This window comes from Epargyreus clarus, unplaced genomic scaffold (assembly GCF_041222505.1).
Source record: "Epargyreus clarus isolate Ecla_fem2 unplaced genomic scaffold, WU_Ecla_fem_2.2 ptg000018l, whole genome shotgun sequence".
Taxonomy (NCBI): domain Eukaryota; kingdom Metazoa; phylum Arthropoda; class Insecta; order Lepidoptera; family Hesperiidae; genus Epargyreus; species Epargyreus clarus.
Window position 1 is genome coordinate 2,944,178 of NW_027332226.1, and position 21,357 is coordinate 2,965,534.

Consider the following 21,357-nt stretch of genomic DNA (forward strand, 5'->3'; position numbering starts at 1 on the left):
ACTTTCGATGTAAAAGGAGGGGGTGTAGAAGTCTATCTGCCTGTCAGTAACAGCCCTTCTGATGTTAAGTAGACAGTGCTGTCATTGGACATACAAATTTAATATGCCCAATAATGCCCAAATAGTACTAGTACAGTAATCCGAACTGAGATCAATCACAGATTCGTTGATGGTCCTCAGAATTGTTCTCAATTTCATATTTCTGCCTTACTGCACCCCAGTAATAAGCACAGCTGGTGTATAATAAAATAGATAAATATGGCGGTGGTGCGTGCGCGGTGGTGTCTTTAAGCTTATTAGTTCCGTTAAACATAAAAAGGTATAAGTAGAAAACCCCGTGTTTGGGAAATTTAATATGAGATAAATCGTTCTCTGCCTAATGGAGATTCGCGTTCCGCGGTGGGACAGTAAATAGTTGAGCAATATGAAGTCTACCACTTCGCACTTGTCTAGAGGAACGGACTAAGGACTAAGCCCCTCTCACTCTGAGAGGAGACCAGTGTCCCTCAGACAGTAAATAATTGAGGACGATGGACGACTAATTTATATGTTTAGGTAGTCTGATAGACGAAGTAATATCAATAACTATATTAACCCTATGAATGCTATCAGAAGGTGACCCAACTGAAATCCCCTATCGATACTGCAAGCCACGATACGCATGCATCGAACAGCTGATAAGATAACCGATTTTAAACTGGTCTATGATATGACGCTATATTTGTGACGTTGTGATGTTATAGGTAGCATTTATGTTTGATATTTCTTTCTATAGAGGAGATGTCTATAGTTTCTAAGAAAGGCATTTTGTAAATTCTACCCCTAAAGAGATTAAGTAGGGGATAACAAACAAGGCGGTTAAATTTATTTAGTTACTTAGTTCTTAGGAGAAAAAAATGTGGTCGGCCTTAGGTGTGTTACTTTTATTCTATCAGGGATTTTTTTAACATTCTCCATGGAGTTACGACATACCATCAGGAGGGTATGTAGCACCTTTGCTACTTCGTAAAATATAAAAAAATATATGAGAATATAAATTCTATCTTTCCCATAAATTTAGTTGCCTAGTTTGGAAATTACCGGAAAATGGGAATGGAAAAAAAAAGTTAATTTGCCATTTAATATGAAAAATACGAACTTTACACCTTCAGTGCAACACGACGTGAGAGGGGTGGGAAAACACGTCAAATGCCACACGCGATTTTACTGAAACACTTGTCGTATTTATACGACGTGTTCGTTGTGACGTTTATTGATGTTCTGATTGGTTTTGGTTCACACGTAGTTGTGGTGTTGATGTTAGGGATTTCCACTAAGCATGTGGTTTGTAATAAATTCCTGATTATTTGTACACATTTGGCGTTTCTATTTCTTTAAAAGGCTATGATTATATTATTTTCTTGTGTACGTTACATTAATCTGTTTGTCTGTTTCAACGATTATCACATAAAAACTTTAGGAGAGGGTTTTCATAAGTTTTATGTTAAAAAGTTTGTGGTTAGACAAAAATTTGCATTATATTATCTAGCTTCACTACAAACCAGAAAAAAACATAGTAGATCAGTTGTTATCATTTCAGTGTTAAGTGTAATCCATCACGTAGACCAAGTCCATAGTAAACGGGTTTCGTAAATAAATAAGTTACATTAATTTAAATACGAGTAACTAAAAAATTCGTACAAGGCTTTTAGCCTCAAATCAATGATAATAAGTTTCCAAAAAAAATTACTTACTCAAAAACATTCAATGGAAAGTCCAATACTGACAAAAATTAAAGTTTGCTAGTTAAATATTTCATGTTAAAACTAAAATAATTTATTTAGATCATTGTTCCAAGTGAAATAGTTATAAATGCGCTATCTAGGAGTCAAGGGCGAGTATGGGGTACGTAGAAAGGTTGAAATTATCACATTTTATATGCACACAAAATAAAGTATGTAAAGAATTAAAGTAAATGCGAGTGAGATTCGACTAAGATAAATATCGCGAAATGACATTGCTACTCCCACATTAAAAATCTTCGTAAAACAAAAACGAATATATATTAGGAAATACCCAGAATTAAAACAAAAATCAATTCGGAGGATAGTCCCGCCGGGGATCGAACCTAGACTCCTTTACAAGCCCGGTATTGCCACGCGGTTTATCAACTAACGTAGCAAAGTACGTGAAACGGTGGCTTTAAACTTGTGGTTTGAAAATTACTTTTCCAAAATCTATCTACTTAGTTCACGTAAATTTCAGTAATAGTTGTAGGTATAGCCATAAAATGGCGTTTAATTAAATACCTAAAGATTGAAAACATGCTGTAAATTAAAAGATTCTAAGTACCGTAGTCTGCTGTTGAGTCACGTCTAATCTCTATTTGTAAAGGGTAGTGCCATGATGACCAAACGTAGCATCAAAACTGGCGTCATAATTCTTACTAAACAAAATTAGAACATTTAAAGAGCCATTAAAATATTACGGAAGTATAGGATGTAAGTGAACTGCTTCGTACATTCTAGGACAAATAAACTTAGTTATTATCATATTTTATCTTGATGCATATTTTCATAAAATGTACAGACAGATAAATGTAAATAATATTTGAGATAATCATTCAAACAAATAAAAACATAAATTAAAAAATACGTTTAGTAAACGACTGTTTTTCAATTGTTTTAAGTTTCCTTAGTATTTACAGGCATAATTTAAAAAAAATTATACTTGGATTAGAAACTAAACACTAAAATGTATCTACTAAATAGTACTAAAGCATTAATTAAAACGTTGATGCAATAACAGAAATACAGAAAACGAAATAAAAATCCAATTCCAACATACTAAAACACGTCTAAAATCAGTGATCATTAAAGGAAAGGAATAAAAAAGCGAATGAAAAAGAGAAAATAAATTTGAAGCGGAATACAATTATAACTTTCTAGAGTTATTAATAACGTGAAACTAGTTAGGAATATTAATTTATATTTCCGCTTTGATGGTAAGAGCTTGAATCAACAGGTGACGGAAAAAACCTTTATCGCTCGAAATATTTATAAGAGTGGTTAATGAATAGGACAAAATAAATATAGGGGACATTTTAAGTTTGAATAATGACGATTTTGATTGAAAATATCAGTTGGAAAAGGTAGCAAAACAAACCACTTGTTTATGAGAGACCAGTAGGTTATTAGATAATGAACAAGCTTGAGGACTATTGAGTAAAGTGTAAAGATATAACATAGGTACGTAACGTTATACGGTTAGAGACTTCACATGTTTGAAAATTCTCATGTAGCCGTATCTATCTCGTATCTAATAGTTACAGAGATAAAGAATGTAATGAAGATTAGGAGACCTTACTTGATCGAGGTGAGGTAGTTGGACTGAATTTGGAACCTGTTGATTCAATGGAAAATGTTTGAGTACTGTAAATGTTTGTATGTGTATTTACTGAATCTACACATTCACTATTTACTAAATTCTAATAAGATAAGTTATGCTAAATGTATGACGAAGCTAAACTTTCTAACCTACACTTTTATCAGACCTGTTAAACTATGTGTGTATATGACCACTTACTTTGGCTTGGAGTATGGCGACGATGGTGACGACGCCTTGTGGTTCCTGTTCGGATGCGTGTGTCTGTTCGCGTTCGAGTCGAGGCCGCCGCCCGGCGATATCTTGCCGGCGAGTGCGTTCAGTGAGTGCAGCATGGTGCAGGGCGGCGGCCGCTGGCTCCCGAGCGGCCTGGTCACGGTGAAGACTTGCTTACGTTTGACGAGAGCTCGCTATCAACCGCACACGCCTTATCTCCTGATAAGAGGCGCGGGGGCACACCCGCCCCCCGCCTCATCGCCACCTGACACTGTCACCGCACACACACTCACTGATTTTTTTCTATCTAATGTTTGCTCACACCTCGATTCGGGTCAGCGTCCTGTCCGGCCAAGGCATATTCGAACCATATTTGTCAACTATCGGTTGGGTTTTGTAAACGCACTGGTTTCGGTTTTGTCAAAGCACTATGCTCGTAGCAACACTGTGGCGGACTGGAAATTCACATTTGGCATGATTTAGACCGTGGAGCACGAATGGCTGTTGCGATATTTCTACGTCAGATACGGAGTGGATATTTTGCTTTCGGATTGCAAAGCTGGTACTTGGATGTCTGTTTGGTTAACTTTTGGATGTTTTGCCCCCTACCAAAGTGACTCTTCAAAGTAATGGGAATAATTTTTATACTACGATGAATCAGACTCAATGCGGTTGTATGATGGATGTAGTATTTCGAGAGGAATAGAAGTATGACACTAAAAAAAGACTTGAATAGCTATGTATTATGTACTATGTTATGTATGTAAATACCTATCGATAAATGTTTTGAGTTGTGTAAGAATTACTTAAATCAAGCTTTCCTACCTTTAAATCCGTTTAACCAACGCTCGAATGACTCGATTGTATCATAACGTTAGTTCTGTCTTGACTAGAACGAAAGATAGCACTTAAATAATGGTACGCCTGACAAAAAAACAATCGCAATAAGTCCAGACCGTTGCAGAAGGATTAAAAATGCAAATTACAAGAACAATTGTTTTTGCAAGTGGAAGTAGAAGAGAAAATATTTAGTGCGAAGTGTTTCGTAGTCTACTGTTTTAACTCGTTTGAGTAAGTGCTCTTTCAGACGATTAAAACTTCGAAAAATGCTTCGAACATTTTTAAAGTAGGTCTTAACGTTCATTTGTGCATTTTAATTGATAAAATAAGAAGATAATAATGATTATACCGTTTTATAATAAGGAAGAAATCAGGCAAACAACCAGACGTTTTGATAAAGTTACACGTTATAAGATTGGTGGGTTTGAAATGGTGTAAGATCCTTATGAATTTTGAATTCGTGTAGTATTGTCTACTGGGTAGCTTTATGTGAGTTCTTTCAGTAGTATAGTATACTGTTGTGATCGTAGAAGTAACTGTTATTGCTAAGCCGATAAGTTTGCGTAACTGTTGAATATGTTTGTTATTTGATAATACTCGTAATACAAATGGATTAAGTGAGAAATTTTCGCAAAAATGGACTAAACGAAATATTTAATTATTATATGATCAGAAATCAGCTATTGTTAATTTAGATGGACGAAAGAAAAGAAGAAAAATCTTTGTTAGCAGCATAATTTAGGTTAATTCAATTCAAGTTAGTACAACTATGACGAATTATAGCATGACGTATCGCTTAATAAAATTCGACAATCGGGTATTTTTGGTACCAACCTTCTAAATCATGCCCTGTTCGAAAATTTAAAACCTGCTCCGCCGGAGCGTTTCACGACAAAGAATGGGCATGAAAAGGTCGTGGAACCTTCGCGAATTATCCGTACCGTCTATTACGGGACCATAAATTGAGGGGGGCGGGGGTTGACTTTTTTTATCGAGCACGCGATTCCGACGACACGAAGGGCGCCCACCCCTTCAAAAAGCGTCGAATGTTCAACAAATGGGGGTAAGAAGAATTTTTTCGTGAATATTCCTATTTGATTGTACTTTTACCGACGATTTTAATAAAGGTTATTGTCGTATTACGGTGGAAGTGGAACGTCAGTGCGCTGCGGAATTTCATCTTTGAAAATCGAACGCCTTTGAAAATCGAACGTAAATGTAGGCGTTGGGAAATAACGCTCCCGGGAGATATGCGGCCAATATAATTTTTATTTAAAATACCAAGTGCACCTGTGCAACAAGTATTTTTAAAATAATTTCATAAATACACATAAGTAGAAGATTATTTTCTCGTTTTTAGTTTTGGTATCTTTAAGTTTTCACAGTTTTTAGGCATTTTATCGTGTACCTAGTCTGGTCTAGTTGTAGTTTTGTTTACCTTAGATAGAAACTTGACAAAGTTTTTAGTAGGAAGACATCATCAAAAGCCGATTTTTGATAGATAAAACATTAAGTAGATTGATTGATTAGTGGATGTTTGCGTTCTTGCCTAAGCATGTATCTAATTTAGTATTTTAGAAAAAATCTATGTCTAAGTAATTAATTCCAAAGCAGAATTTTTGAAATCTCTTTGATTATAATACAGACTGAAAGTAATAATAAAGTATATTATAGAATAACATTATTTTAATATTTAAGATTGTTGAACTTTGTTAATAACGGAGGAAGGCGTCTTTTTTATAACGGAGGAGAGGACCAAAGAGTCAGAAGAATTATCTCCATTGTTCGGCTGAAAGTCAGTATTGTCACCTGAAATATTAAGATCCTCAAATTTAATTTAGATTCATTCAATCAAACAACAAACGTTTGTTAGTTACGCAAACATTGTTTCACTGAGAGGCGAACTTGAATACTACAACCCTGTGCTTCGACCCAGTTAAAGTAAGAGACCCAATTCAATACTAGGTAGGTTATATGCCACGGACGGATGCATCTGAAACTTATTTCAGTCTTAGTTTCAATATGTTAATAAATATTCACTATAGGTACCTTCAGTAGAAATACATATATTTGGATTGCAGTTATTGACAGATTTTAACAGAGTAACAGATTAAAAATGAAAACCTATATTGTAATATATACAAAGTAAAATAAATGAGTTGAATTTTTAACGATGGTTTTAATTTAAGGTTAGTTAAAATATCGTAAACACATATTTCCTTGAAAAATTTTGAGTTATCTAAGAAGTTTTCTAAGTTATAAGATAGGTCAAATACGATCCTTTCGATATGTCTAAAAACTTATATCAAACGTGTTTTTTTGCAAGATGACAAAAATAATTTAAACATTATCAAGAGGATCAAATTGATGATTATTATTTATATTTAGTTTGATTAACTTACATTTATTTTTTGGTTACAGGTTTCCGTAGGCGACAGTACTAATACCAAGTAGGCTACTTTTTTAATAAAATATTAAAATTTATCTACAATTAATAAAATTTACAAACAAACGTAAGTGGGTGCTAACTCTTGTGTGAACACCTATTTCTACCTAAAAATAACAGTGTTAGGCGCAGCTGTGTTCCAGTTTGAAGGGTGCGGTAAGTGAGACAGACTTTTCTAAGGCGTTCCAGCTAAGTCCTCAGGGGTAGCAGTGCATCTGTGGCCGACCTCAGGTAGGAATATGTAATCTTATCTGGGGTCGATTACAGATGTCCATGGGCAGCAGTAGCCGCTTACTATCAGGTGGACTGCATGCTCGTCTGCTACTCCAATATTATAAAAAAAAATAGATTATCGTATCGGAACAAAGTTGAAAATCTTTAACGATCAGCTTATTCGGTTGAATTTCATTTAATTAAACAGTTAGCTAAGCGGGTTACATTTTTAACGAGGTTCGAGATAAGTGTATTTTAATTGAAACACTTCCATTTTACTGGCGATCATTCTCGATGATTTTAAGATACTGTTCTCAGAGCGTCTTCTGACTGATCTGACTTACAATAGCAAAATGTTAACGAAATTATTTAAAGACTAGCTGACCCGGCAAACTTTGTACCGCCTCAAATCTATTTATAAAATATATTTCATATAAAATATAGCCTATGTTACTCGTGGATAATGTAGCTTTCGAATGGTAAAAGAATTTTTAAAATCGGTCCAGTAGTTTTTGAGCCTATCATTACAACCAAACAAACAAAGTTTTCCTCTTTATAATATTAGTGTAGATTGGTGCTTGAAATTGTTTACAATTGTTGTTAGGAATGTGTGAATATAAATTTATTAGTTAAAGGCCACGTTGAGTTCTACAGAGTTCTCCACTCATTTAGTTTTTATCTTTCTGCTTTTTAAGTCTACTATAGCATATAGGACTCCTAATAGGTAATAGGCGCCACTCCAACCGGTTGTGCATCATTAACATTGTGCATCGTTCCCATGAGCCCACTGATGGGAACCATATTTCCTATATGGGAACAAAGGGTTCGGGTGCAAACCATCTGTTAAACATCTTTTAAGACTTTTTAAATCCTGAGGCGTGTTGGTTTTCTCAATATAACTTAAAAATATACGTGTCTGGTATTTGTAACTCGGATATTAAAAGGAGAAGTTGAAATTCATATTATTACTAGGCTATTATTATATAGTAAAAGGCATTTCTCAGCAGCATGAAAAGAAACGTATTAGAAACGCGCTATTTAAAAATGAACAGTCATCAAATGTGAGCTCAAAAGGCCGCGTGATCTTGGCTTGAGGTCTAGCCTAGTGCTCTGATTATGCACGAGTGGCACTCGTCAGCTGCGAGTCAAGTGACCTTCCGCTGTTAACACGTTTAAAACGTGCGCTTGGAACTGCACTTGAATGAAAGAAATAAGTAAGATTGTTTTAGTATATTAATGTATAGCTCACATCATAAAGTAGTTTTGCTTATAATTTTATGAGGATTTGGTTTGAATCATATAACAACTCTCATCATAAAGGAAACTTAAAAAAAAATGTTTCGGTAAATAATTTGGGTTACATAAAAGAGTAAAAAACGCCACTAAGCCTAAGCTTGTTTCTTCTTTTGCCCTACGTTGCAACGTTATATTTATAAAACTGTGTTGTAACATTTTTTTTACAACGTTTCTGGTTTTTGTTTTAACATAAAAGGTCACTCGTACAAACTCTCTAGCTTTAAGTAAAATATCAAATAATATTCCAGGCCTCCTCCAGTACAAGGAAGGATCCTTGTTCTGCAGTGAGATCATAAGAGTTACAGCCAATTGTGAGAGAGCTTCAGTAAAACCAACAAATATAACTAAATTGAAATAGTTATAAAATCAATCGATCCGGGCGAAACTGCTGATCAAAGAACTTTTGACGTTCAATGTGAACTACAAAACAGAGTAACTGATGACGTAGCAAAGGCAAAAGTTTGGCGAATGAAAATTAATGAAATACTCGCGGGCACGGTTTACAGTGCGCTGGGTGAGTTTGTATCGCGGATCTATTGGGAATTATCTGGATGTGGTACATGTGGAGAATCAAAAGTTAGTACAAATTTTCATGGAACTCCCACAGGGTTCAGGTTTTGGATATCAGTAAAAATCCACAAAAATACAAGTGTATGATATCGCCTCAAACCCTAAAGATTAAATTGGAATGTCTCAACACAACTGAGACTGATTTGAATAAAATTAATTGAGTAACCAGAAATATAAAAGTGGCAAACTTGTAGAAGAAAGACACGTTAAGCCTATACTTAGATATGTGAAATTTTGAAAAAGTTATTTTTAAAATGTTATACAATATATTTTTGAGATAGCGGGATACCCTGGTATTTCAAGAATTAATATTAATTTGATACTTCAAAATCGCGAACATTTAACTATATTTAGCAAATGAATATTCCTTTCATACTTCCAAATATCTAAAATATAATTACATTTAGCAAATGAATATCACTTCCGCGCTTTCGAGTCTGGAAAACAGACAATACTTCACGGCTTCGCAACTCCATCTCTAAACTTTGTGAGCAACTGACCCACCGCAGTGAAGTTTTAATAAACAAATTTCAATAATTACTGCAGTCGAGTATCGCGACTTGTAGGTGCGAGTTTTGAACCACTTCTTTTTAAAATTAGTAGTAGTATAAAGTGTGTGAGTTGCAAAAGGATTTCATAATATTTAATGTATTTGTGTTATCTTAAAGAATTAAATACATATCGTAATTATATACTACTTGTAAAATAACGTACTTATAAAAGTAAGGTACTTAAGGATAGAAGGCTACTTTCTACACTTGTAGACTTATACAAGATTTCGCATACTGAAGAAGATTATAGGGACAGAAATCTAAATTCATTATTCAGGTGTCTGCCTAGTCGGGAATAGAACCCGAAACTTTCTACGGACAGTCCAATATTGGGACCGCTTTGCTACGCAGGTCATCACATGGGTTATAGTGACTAAGTAAATGATTCTCGTAAACCCATGGTTGATATAAGAATTTATTAATACGATTTTATCAGCTTGGGTTGTATCTATGTAACGGAATCTTTTAGGTCAATTTTCACCAATTTCCACAACTCTGATTAATTTGAAACTTTGCACACGTATCAAGGACCGATGACAATGCAATAAATTGATAACAGTTTTCCATTATCTTTATTAGATTAATTAATTCCCCAATTTATGAGTTTGTCACAGACAAAAAATAAATAATACTAAAAAACACCTTTTTTAATAACTAGAACTAGAATAGAATAGAATAGAATCTAATAGAACTAAAAACTAGAAAATAATTTAAGTTATTAAAATAATAATTCAATTCAGAGTAAAAAGCGTGGGGTGCATTTTACTGCGGTTCATAACTATTCTCTCATAGATAATTGCCAACAGACTGATTGTAACATTTAAAGTATCATATAGATTCTTTTCCACAATATTTCTATTTATTTCTTACACAATTTATCAGTAGTAATAGAAATAGTAAACAATAGCTTTAACTTTATACACGCTTAAGAGCCAAACGCGTTAACCATTTCGGAACTTCCGTCGCTTACTGTACCATACTACGAGTATGGTGGCGCGCAATTATTCAGCAAATTAGGAAGAGACGACCTCACATTCGCCGCGGAAATATAATTTCCTTTCCGCAATGTTTTCCTGCCGGCGCCTGTCCCGGCTACCGGTTGCATCCGATACGATTTTAATATTACAATTAAGGTCCTAGCTTCTCCCGCTCGTAGTTTAAGCATTCGTTATTTGGGCTCCGTTGTTTCATCAAGACTTTTTTGTAAATGAACTGGCAAATATATAATTTTTATAATATAGGAGAAGCATGCAGTCCACCTGATGGTAAGTGGCTATTGTCGCCCATGGGCATCTGTAATCCATCTCAGATAGAATTAGATATTCCAACCAAAGATTGGCCACAGATGCGTCGCTACAACTGAGGACTAAGCTGGAACGCCTCGGAAAAGTATGTCTCCTTTACCACACCCTTCAAACCAGAACACAGCAGCGCCTCACACTGCTGTTATTAGGCAGAAATAGGTGTGGTGGTGGTGCCGCCGAAGTCGAACCACAAAGTGTTCCATGTTCAAATTCATTCTAAATCACAAACAAATAAAATCGGCAAAGTATAATCTCGATTCTAATTTAACGATTCAGGGTGCAGACAATTTTTACGACTTCGTGATTCGATTTAAAAATATTATCATGTAATTACGTTTAGCGGCACAAAGATCGTATCGCGAGGTAACCTGGGGTGACTTTTTAATAAAAAATATATAAATATTATTTTGGAACAAAATATGCGAATAGCCGACCCACGCACGTTTTTTCATTAATTCGTAATTATTTGTTTCGGACGATAAAATTAGATGCTTTTATTTTTATAATAGAAACGGCAAATCGGAGTCATTATGCAAACATGGCTTCTTTCTCATCACGGTCGATTTTGGCAAACTGTGAACAGTTGAAAGTATGTCAGAAATCATTCCTTAGGTATAAAAGATGGCCTGTAAACTCCTGTAATCTCGTTAAGGTGCCTCGAAGGGTTTATTAAATAAACATATTTATGTTTATTTAATAAACCCTTCAAACCACTATTTGGGCAGCATGGATATGGTTTATTATAAAAAAACTACAAAATAAAGAATTTCAAAATATTACTGTAAGCCTACAAGAAATAAATATTTTTATTTTATATATTATTCACTTGCTATAAGTCATATTAGTTAAATAGCCCCTATTTAAAAACTATTAGCCCTTTTTTACACTCAAACTAAGTCGAGACTTCAAAATTAACCTTTTTGATTTTTTTTTACAGTAATGACAGGTAAGGAAATATATAAAAGGAAAATCACCCTTATCTTATTTTTCACCCTAAAAATGTAATGGCACGTCGTATTCAGCCAAGCGTTATTTCGCGCGTCAAAAATCAGGCAACTAATTACGGCATGCTTCATGCCTTACTGATTTGTTACACCGCAGGAGATTAACGATAAGCGATGAAGGATATTTGTATTATATAATATGAAATGTGAAATAATTACAATGAAATATTTAAATTTTATTTTTCATAATGATATAAGAAAACGAGCGTTCCATCCATCGGATGCAAAATTATCAGGTTCACCTTAAAACGTTTAAATAAGGCTACCTACCTGATGTCAATGACAGAAATGCATTGCGATTCTACTATTATGAAGTGCACAGATATACAACTTTGGGCATATATTGTCAGAGTCCATATTAATTTGAAACATCCAACACGGGTTGCCCGCCAACTAAAACTTTCCTCAACCAATTCGCATCGCCCTATCGCTATTCGCATAGACCTGTCCCAGTTACAGCAGCAGAACATAAAAAGAGTTTCAGCTACTTTTATTTCAAAAAATATTTTGTATCTTATCGTTCATCGTTGCTCGACGGCGATAAAACCAGCACCTTAGCGTCAAACCTCATACAATATTGCGAGGGAAACTAATTGCCGTCCCCCATTTTTATTCCATACCAGATGTACCTTCCAATTTCTGGGTTTATTAGTATAATATTATGGTTCATTGACAGGAAATTGTTATTAAAGACGGTAGAATACACTCCCTAAATTCCCCCTTCTTCCTGTCGTAAGATATAAGAGAATATAAGGGATTATGGAGCATGTAGTAAGTAGTAACAAGGTAACCAATCAGACTGTATTTATACTGCAAATATTTTTTAAAGAATAAATTAATATCTTGTTTTAGTATAAAATTTACGACATAATAATAATATAGTCTGCGCCAAACTGCTAGTCCGCTCTGAAGTTGCTGCGCACAGGTTTAGTTAGCATATACTCCTCAACGTAAGGGCATACTAACCCAGCTATGTACAAATGGGGGCAGCGGATGGATGCCGGGAGTGGTCCCGCTGTCTTCCTCCCGCTAATATCTACAATTTGCTATTCGACGCGACTATTTTCTATATTCAGAACGGACAAGCAGTTTGGCGCGGACTATACAAAATGACCTAAAAAGTAATTAATATCTTAATTCATTAAATTTTTGTATAATTTTAATAAGTTATTATTAGTTATAATTAAAAAAAATACTTTCAAAATGGACATACGAGTAATACAAAGAATTCATTGACTATACAGTCCTATAAACCTATGTGTTTGGTTTAATTATTTAATAACGAAAAATGTATACACACCTAAAACTAATTTCCGGTATCCTACATAGTGAAGTGAGCCGGCCCTACGTTTTAAAACCGAGATCAAGTCAAACACTACCCGGGGCGGAGCTAACTGTTTCGTTCGGTTTACACTTAATTAACTAATATTTACATTGGACGAGAGAAACAATTTCAACTGGCACACCTGCCGGCTATATTGCGGCTTGGAAGACTGCCTTTTGATTGAAAACACACGGGAGATTTTTGTGGACGTGACCGCTACTGTTTTTAAATTTAAACCATCAGTATGTCGTACCGCACATAATTATGTGTAGGTAAAGCAACATGAACTTGAATTATATTGTGTACATTGAGTTTTCTTTGTTACTGTTGCTTTTTCTACATTATTGACCATGAATTCGCAATGCAACATAGCAACACAGATTAGCATTCGTGTAGTAGTTATCAGCCAATTTATTTACTCCATTTTATTTATTAAATACACTTGTAATCTGTTTGTATTGTATTGTATATAAAGAATAATGAATTCATCTCCTTGTATTTAATGTTTTTATATTGAGATTCTATGGGTCATTGAATAAAATAATGTAATTGCTGTATAGAACAAAATTGACTTCCGAACACGTAGCGTTTAAGATTAGAATATCATTATGTATGTTTCCCTTATTACGTTGCATTGTTTGCACGATTCAAGTTACCAGTGGTGATTGCGCAACGAGATGTAGTTTTAAGTTTCTTTACTTGAATCTATTCCCGAGTTGGTTTTGGCACGGAGTCCGAATTGTTGAGTTTTTATTAAATTAGAGCATTTGTGTGGGACAATTGATAGTTTGGTACGTATGTGCTCGGATTTTAGACTTGTGTTAACCTGGAAATGCTTAAAGCAAGCATATGGGCATTTTAGGTAATTGTGCTACTCCTTTAGTCATCGCTTAGATATAAGGCAGACAGATATCTAAGATGAACGTGTTTTTTTAAATAAAAATATGGAGTAGCAGATGAGCATGCAGTCCACCTGATGGTAAGTGGCTATTGCCGCCCATGGACCTCTGTAATCGACTCCAGATAGGAATAGATATTCGTACCTGAGGTCGGCCACAGATGCGCCGCTACTCCTGAGGACTAAGCTGGAACGCCTCATAACGGACGGACGGAGTATGTCTCCCTTACCACACCCTTCAAACCAGTACACAGCAGCACTTAACAATGCTGTTATAAGGCAGAAATAGGTGTGGCAGTGGTGCCGCCGGAGTCGAATCACAAAGGGTTCTACCATCTTCAAATAGTAACGATGTAACGATGCGGCATCCGGGTTCGATCTCCGACCAGATAAATATCTGAATGATGAAATTAGATACCTGATCTGGGCCTGGATGGTTTGTATATTCGTCTTTGTGTGTGTTTATGGCATCAACGGCTCAAGAAAATCCTACATCATATTGTTTTACATAAACACCCCATCCTAGAATGGAAATCTAAATTTACACAGGCGTTTACCTAGATACAGATAAAACCCGGAACAGCTAAGTAGATAATATATTGACGAAAATATTAATTTATTTCCCGTCAAAAATAAAAAATTACAGACGTTTTCCTTATTTCGTCTTTTTCTCAATCTCAGCTAACTGATGATTAATGATTTAAAGAATTCTGCAACAGTTGACAGAAAAAATAACGAAGGAAATTATTTTCCTCAAATTCCATTTTTATTTGTCCTTTGCTCAGCGGTTTCTTAATTTTGTTCTCTTAAATGGGATTAATTGAGGCTTTTAATGAGTTTGGGGGATTAATCTCTTTTCCGTATAATTTCATGGGGAAAAGGAGGAATTTTTCATGCTTCCTTCACAAACACTTTGAACGTACAACCTCATATTATAATTAATTTCCGGTGTTTTTTGTTCGTCATTAATACGTGAAAGTAGTCGTCCAGAAAAGGAAGAGATATAAAAAAAAAAACAGCTGGTACTGGCCAATGGTCAATCACCTGTGTGACGTTTTGGTTTAGTACTAGGTCTTGAAATCAATTTAGAAGCACCCAACCTACATCATATTTAAAAATCTGTCAAGCATTTTGGCCTGTATTTTTTATACGGTATGTACCTAAATTCTTAAAATTTATTATGAAAATCAACTATTTATACTAAACTATCTTAAATGGAAGGTAACGCAGCCTATGTCACTGCTTTTTTTTCTTAATGAGGGAGAAACCTTCAAAAGGGTCGACTTCAAACGACGTGGGATCGACGCCGGGCTATGTGGGATTTTACCGCACTAAAACCCGCCCGGTGGCCGTCCTCAACGCTTGTTGGAGAACTCCGGGATCTCCGACGGAACGCAACCGGAGTCCTCCGAGCGCGATGCCCCGATCGGGCTCTGCCCTGGGAGAGCAGTTTTCACTCCTCTCACACCATCTGGTGTTTACGACGGTATGCGACCACACATACCGCCGTCCTTCCCGGGGTCGCTTACTGGACGGTTCGAGCTCCCACTCTTGGCCCCCGCAACCCCGGAAGCCCCCTTTTAGGCGCCTCTTACGACAGGCAGGAGATACCTTTGCCCTATTCTAGTCCCTAAACTACAAGGGCAAGCCTATGTCACTCCTACAATTTAGACACAACAACTACAACTACAATTTAGAATCTCATACATTAAAACTGCCAAGCCATTTGAGTTATAAGACGGGCCAAATAATGAAATTATATATAAATACTTATATAAGCTCGAAAAACATTACCCTCTGCAGTCGGGTAAAAAATAACACACACGAGAAACGAAGGTCAAGAGGTCTTGCCCCACACATGAAAAGCCGCCCTAAAACAGAAGGGCTCCTTGAGTTTTGTCTATAGCAGAGGTACTTCAGAGGGTAAGAGGTTCCTCTTTTTTCGGCACTCCCGTCTGATTGAGCCAAGTGTCGGCTAACCGAGTTAGCGAATTACTCGACCGTTTAAAGTGCTATTCCATCCTTCCGAACTTTCTTTCTCTGATGTCTTTTCGTTCAGAAAATTCGGTGATTGGTTAAGTGCGAGACTACGTTTTTTATGTGGTACGTACCTTGATCTACTTTCTATAATAACCTATTCAACCTCAGACAAGATTAGAGTTCTATCTAAGGTCGGTTACACATGCGTTACTCGGATAATTATGTCTCCCTTACTACACCCTTTAAAGCAGCACACAGCAGCAGTAAACACTGCTGTTATTAGGCAGAAATAGGTGTGACGGTGGTGCTTTTGAAATCGTACCTCAAAGGGTCCTACCACCTTAGAAACCAACCATCTAGGGGAAGGCAGTGTAATACTCTTACATGCTACAATATAGCCCAATTGTTTTAGAAAATTCAAATCCGAAAATTAAGTCAGACCCACAAATCGTGTCGAAAACAATAAAATGTGTCATTAACGACATTTCAAATTGGCGAATATGAATGCTATTATTAAAATGCCTCTTAACTCAGTGAAATGTTAATAGCGACATTTTATCACGATTTCAGATGTTTAGTTAGTTTTAGTTCTATTTACTTTGGGCTAAAATATCAATATGGCCGCTTGTTCTACTAGTGTAGCTATGAAATGTGAAAATATCATAGCTCATATATCGTGATAGAACCTTTTGTTGAGTCGAAAACTCCGGTATGAAGTGCTGCTGTGTTCAGCTTTCAAGAATGTACCTCTGTGGTGAGACGCAGGTTAACAAAAAATTGTCTTCTTCTAGTTCAAGTTCTTCTTCTAGTTCTACTTCAAGTTCTAACAACATTTAGACTGGTGTCCATTGCATTGACCACTTGTTATTTGGTTTACTGCCTGCTAAATTGTTACTTCATAAAACTCAGCATCAACTCCATAGTAAAAGTAAATTGCTCTTAACAATTTTGTTAAGGAACGATTAGCAAAGACATCTATAAGAATAGAAAAGTGAAACAACAAATTTCCATTGCGCCACCTAAAGCTTCAGTAAAAAAAAAGAAAAGTAAGCGTGATAATAAGTTAAAGACTGTCGCATAGTTGTGCAAAGATTAGTCACAAAGTGAACTGACCACAGAAGTGGCAATTGGAAATAGTCTCAGCGCCGGCGACGAAATCTTATTAAAACTTGGTCGTACCGTTTGTTTAACTTTATTCCGTACCCGGACTGTCCGATTTGCACTGTAAATTGTCCGGGCTAGTTCCCTCTGGCCTTTTTATTTTTCTTTCCCAAGATTTATGGTCAATAAAAGGAAGAATGTGGAGCCGTTTTGAATAAAGTTCGCCCGGACGAAGTAAAAAGGCGGCGAGTAAATTTATGTGAGATTGACATAATTATGTGTGCTGGTGTTTTGTGAGCGAATATTATTTTTCCTTGTTTTCTATTACATATATCTATGGTCAACGTTTAGAATAACTTGGGTAACAAACTTCTTGAATATTATGAAAGTTACGGCACTATTCATTTTAATACTAAATAATAATGCGTAGTTTCATTCTTTTTGCACTTTTACCTTTAGAAAAATTCACCGATTCTTTAACTATAAGAATTTATAGAAGAAAATACACATCAACATGGAGTACTTCAATTTCAACGTAATAGCCCCTTTGAAACATTTAATATAACCCAAGTAAACATTAAAGGGAGCATTAAATATCTATTACTTATTATACCTCAATAAATTATTATTATAATTTTATCTACAAGTAAGGCAAGGTATTTATCGCAATCGTCAGAAATTATCCTCATGATGTAAAAAAAAAGGTTTCTTGTATGGCAACGCCCGTTTATTTTCAAGTGTATATATATTTCGGTTCAAGAGACAGAGCCCTGTGACAACTCAAGAGATGGACAGACAGACAGACATATTGGATAGGGTACCGTTTTTACTCATTGCGTACGGAACCCTAAAAAGAACTAAACGGAAACAACTGTGTCCATTCGGCCGGAATATTCCCCAGTCCCTACAGCATTATGATACTAATACCATATTGCCTTTCCCACAAAATAAGGACTATTGCAGACTTAGCAACTCCGAGAATTCCCCCTAGGGCTCAACTTAAGCGGAACGAGGTACCCTTACCCGCTGCAGTGTTGCTAGTTTCGGTCCCCGAAATTGCTATTGTACGGTTTTGTGTTGTTAGCAATTTTTGTTAAGCATTTCGAGTGGGTTCAGTGTAATCCCGTAACAATGGTTTTATTGTGTTGTGGAATATTAGCAATTTTCCTGTTTCGTTGACTATACGTAAGGTATTTTTAGAAGTAAAACCCTTCTGTAAAAAGTGAGGGGGCTTTGACCACAGACCCGTGGAAGTGAGGGTTGGTATATTTCTGTCTAATAACAACATACGTGGAGACACACTTTTCTGAGGCTTCTTTCCAAGCTGTTTCTCAGTGGTGGCAACGTATCTATGGCCAAACTTAGGTAGGAATCTAATCTTATCTAGGATTATTGATGTCCTTGGATGTTTGTAGCCATGTACTATTAAATTGACCGCATTATTGACTCGCTACTTCAAGATTTAAAAAAGGCATTCTTCACACAACTTGTTTTAAGAATTCTCAGGCGTGCAAGGTTACCTAAGTAATAATAAAATTAATATAGTACATAACTATTAAAAATCCGTAGTGCTTGCCTGGGCTTGGAATATAGCTCCCGTGCTTGAATAGCCCTTTTTCTAACCACTACGCTATCACTGCTTACATGTTTCACACTTATTACTCTATATTTAATAACAAGAAGGTAGATAACATTAAAATTGATGTCCTCACTCGAAAGTTCGCAAGTTGAGTCGAATTTTCGGTGAAAGTTTATCAATTTCGGTTTGAAACTGCCGCGGGCGTTGACCCCACTCGTTACAATATTAGCTATCCTTCGCACAGTGCGGGAAGTTAGCGCAAAAATAGTTTGCGAGGGTTCTGATGGATTTTGCGCAAATTTTCTGTTGTCCATTAATTTTACAAGTTTGTTGTACACTTTGTTGTGTATACACAAAGCTCTCTAATTTTACGAAGTGGCTATAATTATCTATTGAAATGACCGATTGCGGAGACTATGGTAATGTATGGTATTTTTCGAGTGTATGTATGTCTTATTCTCTGGCACGCCCTACAACCTAAACGGCTTGATGGAATCTTTTTATATATAATATAGGAGTAGCAGACGAGCAATCCACTTGATGGAAAGTGGCTACTGCCGCCCATGGACATCTGTTATCGACTGCAGATAGGATTACATATTCGGACCGCAGGTCGACAAATGCGCTGCTACCCCTAAGCATTCAGCTGGAACACCTCGTAAAAGTATCCCTTATTTACCACACCCTTCAAACCGAACACAGCAGCGCTTGACACTATTGTTCATAGGCAGAAATAGATGTGACGGTGGTACCGCCGGAGTTGAACCACAAAGAGTTCTACCACCTTTAAACATATGGCTTTATTTTTAACCGGCGGGATGCTGTTTTTATAATAATAGCTGATTGGTTTTACTGGTCAAATATGCAAAATAAAATCGTAATATGAAACACATAAAAGGCCGTCTATAAATAAATCGAGGATCCACTTACGTTACGTATACTCCGATGAATTTTAAAGTTTAGTTTTAATTATGGTCAAATTTCAACCACTGCATCGGGCGACTGATATTTATAGATGCGCGTATCACTTTCGTGGTTGAACTTTATCAATTTTCGACAAAACCGCCTCAAGTAAGGTTCTCGCTTAATTACAATATCGGCTATCCGAGTATCCGTTATTCACGGTTTGTTGTCTAAGTTTTGTAGTACAGCAGCCGTGTTTGAAAACTGGAGGTAGTTAATTTTGTACCCAACATCCGTATAAATCATTCGGATCTAGGTTTCCGGATAGATCCACTCCTGATTTTAGATTCAGTGCCCTTAGTATGAGTTTTTACGTTTTAACAAAAATGACTGTTTTTGTATTTGTTTACGTATTCGCCCATACATTTACAATCAATTCTGATACAGTCCGCTAGGCAGAACTGTTTTACTATAATTTACATAATGTGTTTGCTTAGCTTAAAAATATATATTTTGTTCTGGGTTCAACTCGAATCTTCATAATGTAAGTACTGTTTTTTATTTAAATTCATTTTAAGTCTCAAAATTTGTACTTTAACTGAAGGGTTTGAACTTCACGGTAAGTACCTTTAAAAACTAAAATATGGGTCAAGTGAATTTTTAAAAACCATCATTCAAATAAAAAAATAAAACCCATCCATTCCACATTCACAACAACTATTTCGCTTTACTTTAAAACTTTAAAAACAATCCCACATTGTACAAGTTTCGAAACATCCGTCAAAGCCTTGAAAGCGTGTATGCCCTTTGCCAACTATTTTGTCAGAACTCCGCAGTACTATTAATCCATACAAACAAATGAAACTGTCTGTCTGTAATTTTAAATTTATTGTATGGTATTGTAAGTATTGTATGTGATATATTAAGTAATATAATAAGGATAAAAATATAACAAAAATCAGAAAATAAATAATTTACTAAGTAATGAGCAAACGAAAATGCAGTCCACCTGATGGTAAGTGAGTACTGCCGCTCATGGACATATGTAATCATTCCGTTATTTCACGGTTTAATATTAGGAATCTAATCTTATATTATAATAATAGCTCGTTTGAAATTAAATTATTTATTTTAATCTAATATAATAATATTAGATTAGATTCCTACCTGTTGTCGGCTACGGATGCAGCATCCAACTTAGTTTAGCCCCTCTGAACAGTAAGTTGGAACATCCTGGATAAGTCTGTCTCCCTTACTTTCAAAACAAAACACAACAGCACTTAACACTGTTGTTATCGAGTAGAAATGGGTGTTTTCTTTACTGTCGTAAGAGGAGACACCTGAAAGCCAGCCTCCATAGAACACACACGAGAGGACATTCGGGTAAAACGGCGCGTACAAGCTAGTAAAATAATTTCATTCCAGCAACGACGAGCATTATGTTTCACTTTGTCAACTGTTTAAAAGCTCGCGTTCCAGATTCTTTGAATATTTAACAAGCGTACATACAGTCTCTTAAGCTAAATGGTTTTTATATCATTACATTAAAGAGCAGAGCGACATGACCGATATCTACGAGTAGATCTCACAAAGTTGGTGGATAGAATTAATATTTCTGTAAGTACGCTAATGCTGCTATTTTGACAGTAGTATATTTTTCCATGACTATGTTTGTTCTCTTAGAGGAGTTATATAAAATTAACTTAGTTGTTTTATATAAAATAACCCTTATATAACTTATTTAAGACATTTTTATACCCTTACGAAAT

At 35.6% G+C, this 21,357-nt stretch overlaps 1 protein-coding gene across 6 annotated transcripts in view; it reads right to left on the reverse strand.

Moving 5' to 3' along the window:
• The window catches only part of LOC140749475 (CUGBP Elav-like family member 1-A), a 509,605-nt gene that overhangs the window by 187,448 nt on the left and 300,800 nt on the right, over positions 1-21,357 (reverse strand). For 4 of the 6 annotated variants that reach the window (XM_073082522.1, XM_073082527.1, XM_073082520.1 and 1 more), the window contains exon 2: positions 3,565-4,034. The exons of the other annotated variants lie outside the window; for them this stretch is intronic. In XM_073082522.1, the coding sequence (XP_072938623.1) occupies positions 3,565-3,698 (134 nt within the window). In that variant the 5' untranslated portion in view covers positions 3,699-4,034. The remainder of the gene's footprint in view (positions 1-3,564; positions 4,035-21,357) is intronic. 6 annotated transcript variants of the gene reach the window in all.